This window comes from Alosa alosa, chromosome 8, assembly GCF_017589495.1.
Source record: "Alosa alosa isolate M-15738 ecotype Scorff River chromosome 8, AALO_Geno_1.1, whole genome shotgun sequence".
NCBI lineage: Eukaryota > Metazoa > Chordata > Actinopteri > Clupeiformes > Clupeidae > Alosa > Alosa alosa.
Genome location: NC_063196.1, coordinates 7,677,958 through 7,684,379, shown reverse-complemented (window position 1 = coordinate 7,684,379; position 6,422 = coordinate 7,677,958). Strand labels below are relative to the sequence as shown.

Below are 6,422 nucleotides of genomic sequence, written 5' to 3'. Positions count from 1 at the left end.
GAATGTGCTTGTTTTTGTGTCATTCAGGCTAATTCCTTCTGAAAATGGCTTACTGTAAGGTTGATGAGTGTTTTTGTTTTTGGAAGGAGTAAACAGCGGAAGTCTGCTTTCACATCTGCTGTTGTTACAATAATCTCACCACATGTGATTACCAGTATTGTATGCACTGGTGTTCCAAGACATGAGACATGCACACACACACACACACACACATACACACACACAAGTAGTCAGACGTAAAATACCATTTCTTTATTTCAGCATTAGTTGCAGAGATGGCATGAAGACATGGGTGATAAATCGAAAGAAACACAGTGGACAACGTCAGATGACACGCAGAGGCCAAAACAGAGCAGAATGACTGAAGGTCAGCACAGGAGGAGGCCCAAAGCCACCGGGTCACATGACGCACAATAACCACCAGCACTGCCAAACATCTAAGGACGGACGTCAGTAGAACACTATGAACGTTTCGCTAGGTGGAATTTATTACAAAAATATTGTTGTAAAAAAGATTGCACCCAGTTGTACAGCCCTTCTTTAAAAGAATCCCAGTTGCCTTGAAAGTACTGTTATGTTTCTCTGCATTCAGCATTGTGTTCAACGGGATGTCTGGTTCACGAGACATTGGCCACATTGAAATTAGATCATGACCAAGTCATCACTCTTCTGAGGTCTTTACCCAGCATGCATTGTGGCGCATTCATTCACTGTCTGTCCCTTCCCATGAGGCCATGCGGCTGGATACAGAACGTCTCAGGGAGAGTGTGTTCTCTGGACTTAGGCCTTAGGGGACCCCTCTGACTGGAGTGGGATTGAGAAAATTCATGTTTGTATCAATCACATTTCATGATATCCAACACAGTGAACAGATGACATTCAGGAATTTGTTTTGAGCCAGTACCACAGCTGTTCATTGCCCAGGAGGCAGGTAACCTCGGGCCAGATCCGGACCAAATCAGAGTCTGCTATCTGGACTCCCAATTCCTCACGCACTCGGTTTAATTGCCCTGGGATTTAATGTGTGAAAATAACAAACTGAGATGGTAAAGCATAGCGCTGGTGATGCGGAACTCACAGGCTTGTCCCCATATAAGCACAAATACCAACACACTAACAGACATCCCTCTGCTGAGACGTGTGCTTTGCTGAAAACATGGATATCTATATATGTATGTATGTATGTATGTGTATGTATGTATGTATGAATGTGAATGTATGTATGTATTTATGTATGCATGTATGTATGTATGATGTATGTATGTATGTTTGTATGTGTCTGTGTGTGTGTGTGTGTGTGCATATAATGCATGTATGTACAATATATCCTCTGACAGCTTCAAAGGGTTGTTGCAATGACTTCACATGTTGCTCCTAGTCCTGTTATGACCATCTCCCATTTTGCTCTGTTTTGTCAACAATATTTGTTTACATGTTGGCTGTCTGTTCCCTGTGGCATCTATAGGTCACTGCATAATCCAGTATATGTACAATATGTGGTCGACACACCAATTAAGCTTAAACACTGAAGAGGCAACAAGAATATGACAACACATAATGTATATTTTAGATCAAATTTCTCAGTATTTTTACATTCCAAGGACATAGGTACTGGATTCACCACTGAAACCTTTAGAGGAAACATTTCAGTTCAAGGATACCTAAAATTGGGATTTTATGACACTTCCATAAGAACTTAAAAAGCAGCACATTTGTTTATGAAGAATGTATGTAAATACATGCAAATTATTTTAATTAAATATAATTACTGGCACATGGGTTGCACATGTTATGGGTAATTTATGTGTGATGAATGATGAAAAGTGTGTTGAAATAGTTCTTGCATTATATTTCCCCTTACGGTAATACACTGTGATGTTTTCTGTTATACATCTTGTACAGTAGGTATATGTCTTGTGCTCTGTGCACTAGGTAGCTAGGTAACTTCCGCTTTTGTCTTACGGTGGGCAAACCCGTTTCCTGTTGTTAACATGCACCTCAAGATGAGTGCTTTTGGTGTACCAAAACGTAAGAAACACAATGAGTGTTTTAAGCTTTTAAAACCGTGGGCGACTCTAAGGAGCACTGCTGTGTGCTCTGCTTGGTTTCAAATCAATATAAAAGCTTCCTTTTTCCTAAAAATGCCAGCCCACGTGCACCGTGGCTGCACAAAGTAAGGAGGGCAGGATTTTCGGTGCCTGAGCACACATTTTGTTACAACTAAACCACTCATTTTCAGGTGCTATTTGACAGCGATAACAATGAACAGGAAACGGGTTTGCCCACCGTAAGACAAAAGCGGAAGTTTGACGTTACCTAGTGCACAGAGCCAATACTATATATTTACTGTGTATACCAATATAAAGGATCCATAAACTTGTATACCTTCTTGGAAGTATTTTTTAATTACTCTTGAATGTGTTATAAAATCCTTGTGTAGGTACCCTTAAGCTAAAGCTGTTTCTGATTTGTCTGTGGTAAGCACTCTTGGCATTTTAAGGGTTAAAAAGCCTGGGTCTACTTTGACTCCATGCTGGTGCTTGTCTGGTGGTTTTGGACAGTCAGACAGAGCCAATGATGTAGGGGGAGTTCTCATGTGTATGCATATCCTTCATGGGAGGCTGTGAAACCATACATGTTGTGCTTCCCCAACTCAGACATACAGTTACTCGTCTCTTTTGAACCTCAACTGACAGAACATCTTCAACATTTACAAGTTATACATTTAACCAAACCAATTTATTATGTTCCCCTTCGGCTTGAGAAATTTGTTCAATGCAAGGGAGACAAGAAAAACATTACATTTAAAATCAACTGAAACAAAAAGGAATAAGAAATAAGTCCTTAAAATGCCTTTTTTCATAACCAACAATGTATGGAAAAAATCTTTAAGCTCTCATTTGTTTCTTCATCTTTTTTTTTTATACAACACTGTTGAAAAACCCACAGGTTAAGGTTATGGATGCATTCAGGTAGATCTTCCACTGCTAACTCTTCACAGTTTGTGTAAAAGCAGAGAAACATTCTCACCAGAGTAATAAAATATTATTATACTTATGAATATCTTATTCTTACAGAATGCACAATTATAGTATAGAAACAACAGAGGCCTGGGACGGGTGGCGGCCATGTTGGAGAGTTCCCATCAGCCACCTTTCCCGTCCCTGCTGAGTTCTCCTGTCTCTGCTTTGATGAGAGAGAGTCATTTGTTGATTCATTCATTTGCTCATTTTTGCTCTTCTACTCCTGTATTGAGTTGTTTTCGTCACAGTTCTCAGTTTGTTCCACGACCCACTCTTCATCCCCTGTTGAAAGTATGGGATTAGAGAAAAGACGGCCCTTTGTGTTCCTCTGCTGGGTGCTTCAGTGATCTGTAGAGGCCTCTCCAGTTAACCCACGCCTGGACATGGTCTTGTTCTGGCTCTCATGTGGCCCAGGTCCGGTTACCAGGAGGTCTAGATCAGTGCTCCAGTCTCTCTTCTTCACCCACCAACCTGCCCTCCCTCGCCCACAACTGACCCCTGCTGGTGGGGAGTGGAATGGCATCACCACACATTTTCTCTCTCTCTCTCACACACACACACACATCATCTAGATCCTAGGTCTCAAGTTTTACCGGCCTCTGTTAAGGTTGTGCCAAATACCACTTTTGTCTATTATTGTCTATATTTTTTTAATGGGAGTGAGGGGTGGGGTGATAGAAAATAGCCCATGCTAGCCAGCATCTACATTGCAAATGGTGTGTGTGTTGTTTGTCTAGGGTTGCTGACCAGGTTGGGTAACTGGTCTTATTTGAATTTTGTTGTGGGTTTTTAATCTGAAGGCACTTTGTTTTCATGGCAGAAAGTGGCTTGGACTCCACAGCTGATTTGGAGGCCTGGAGGCTTCAGATAGGAGGAGAGGAACAAAGATAGCATACTATTCTTTTCTTCATCTGTCTCCCTCTTCCTTACTCTCTCTCATTCTCTCTCCCTCTCTCTCTCTCTCTCTCTCTCTCTCTCTCTCTCTCTCTCGTCTGCTTCTCATGCGGCCCTCTCTCCCTCTCTCACCCATCCAAAGTACCCTCCACTTCTAAAACTCTAGAGAACATTCTAGAAACTTCTAGAGCCCTACAGAACCTCCTCTCCATACCTTACCACAGACTGGCCACTCTGCTTTACGGGCACAGTGTTAAGAAAGATAACTAGGTAGCTGGTCATTGGGAAAACAGACTGAAGTTGATGCCATGTGTAGGAGAAGTTTTGATGATGTGTGTGGTGTGGTTCCTCCTTGTGGTGTGGTTTCTCTCTAATTGTATTTCTCAAGTGAAAAGCACCAAGCTAAAAATAGACAGGCGTCAGGAAAGAGGTGGGGTAGGGTGGAGATGGGGGTGGGGGGGTTGTGGGTGTGGAGGTGGATTTGGAGAGCGTGTGCAGCTGAGGACTCGCGCAGAGGGTGGGCGAAATGGGGATGTGAAAAAAAGCTGTGATTTTGTGTCTTTCTGAAGGAGGGAATTACGGAGAATTGCTTCATTGTTTGTTTCTGTTGTGAACAAAAGTATGTCTAGTTGTAGCCCCATTTTCCTTTTCTTTTTTTTGGGTCAATGACCTTTTCATCTCCAGTGGCATGTGGTAGTCAATAAGCATGGCTTTGTGCTTTTGCAATCGCCCCCTTGCTTTCTGATTGCTCCCTCCAACAAGTCCAAGCAGTATTTGAGTTGGACTGAAAGTACACAAACAGAGGCCCTCCCTCTCATTTGGGCCAAGAGGAGCTTTTGACCAAAAAAGTTAGTAGAACTTAAAAAAAAAAAAAAACATTAGCAAATCTTTATTACTTTCTATGTTGATTTCTCCCTTGAGTGAGTTTGTGTGAATGGAGTAAGGACTGTGGTGTCCTCCCAAGATAATGTCCAAAAGCGCGAATCTTTGGTGGCTACAGAGAGAGGGTCCCCGATGCACACAGACTCCATCCACTAGGGGCGCTGTTCCGCCTCGCCTCACGGGAGGGTCACCTCTGACCCCTCAGCAAGGCCATCGCCACGGTGACCAGAAGGAGCCATATATGCATTTCCCTGGGAGGAGCCCTGGACTCTTCAGCTGAGAGAAAGATAGTGAATAGTGAAAGAAAGGAGGAGAGAGAGAGAGAGAAAAAGAGAGACAGAGTAAAGGATAGAGTAAGAGAAGGAAAGAAGAATAGGTCAGAGAGAAAGAGTGGACAGAATTGAAGGATAGAGTAGGAGTGAAAAGTCGAAGAGATAAGGTGACAGGAAAGAAAGCAAAAAGGTTAAATGCATCAACTGACATGCCATGTGTAGGATAGCTGATTTGTGTAAAAAAAAAACATCCATTGATTTGTTTCTCTATGAGCATGTTGCTAACCAAATCAAAAGGCTACTGGAGTATCTTATCTAAGACACTTAACAACTAACAAACCATATAAGGCAACAACAGACAGTCATTTCAGCTTGGAACAGCATGTCGCTGTTGTCGGGTGGAAACCTTGTATCTCAATTGAATTAATATTTGATGAATCAATGTTGTATTATTTAAAAAAATAAAAAATAAAAAAATAAAAGTTTTTTCAATTTCCTGAAAATGAATGGATTTGGAGATACAAAGTTTCCACCCGTCAGCAGCGATGTGCAGCCTTCTCTTACTGTGCATGCAAATATTATCTTAGTTTAGATCAGGATAGCTTACCATAGTATACCATAGTTAATGTGGAATACATCTTGGGTAACTCTTAAGTTTAGGGAACAGATGTTAACCATTAATACATTATGAATATGTGTATAAAATAGAGTTTATAGACTCCTACTTCATTGTATGAATAGGTGTATGTGGCAATGTATTAAAAGGTTATAAAGTCTCTATTTCAATCCATACTATATATAAATAACCTTAGATCAAGGCCAATTCATTTCTTCTTAAGGATTTACAAAGAATAAATCACCTATTCAGTAAGAATAAGAAATTGTTGAAAAAAGATTTCATAAATTTGTAATTACACTTACAGTAATAGAGACCTTATTGAGCACATATTATGTTTTAATGGCTAATGTGTTCTCTAAACTTAAGTCCATGTCTTGCGCATATTTTGACATACTGTACGTAATCCAGTGAAAGCAACTTGACTGGGTTGTGTCAAGAGCACTAATCTTTTCTGATTGAGGTGCTCGAGGCACCTGCGTAAGTGCGGTACACATCTGTGGGCCCCTGTTTCATTTCCGGCTGCATTCAGGCAGCTAAGAGTCCGTCTGTCCTTTTGAACAGCCGCCCGCCTGTAGACGACAACGCTCCTCGCTGTGCTATGCCCACACCTGTTTCCGACAGGCCGGCATGAAATGAGGAACGCCAAGTGAAAGACGACGGCCGGATGAGAAAAACAAATTGAAAGGCGAACGCGGAGGAACAATGAAGACGAGCGCTTGGACTCCTCCTCCC

General features: G+C 41.6%; 1 protein-coding gene across 1 annotated transcript in view; it reads right to left on the bottom strand.

Annotated features, from left to right (window-relative positions):
• Nucleotides 1-230: 230 nt before the first annotated feature.
• The window catches only part of LOC125299176 (MAM domain-containing glycosylphosphatidylinositol anchor protein 2-like), a 214,908-nt gene continuing 208,716 nt past the window's right edge, over nucleotides 231-6,422 (bottom strand). Inside the window, 1 exon segment of the mRNA XM_048250330.1 lies at nucleotides 231-5,075. Within this exon segment, the coding sequence (XP_048106287.1) occupies nucleotides 4,987-5,075 (89 nt within the window). The 3' untranslated portion in view covers nucleotides 231-4,986.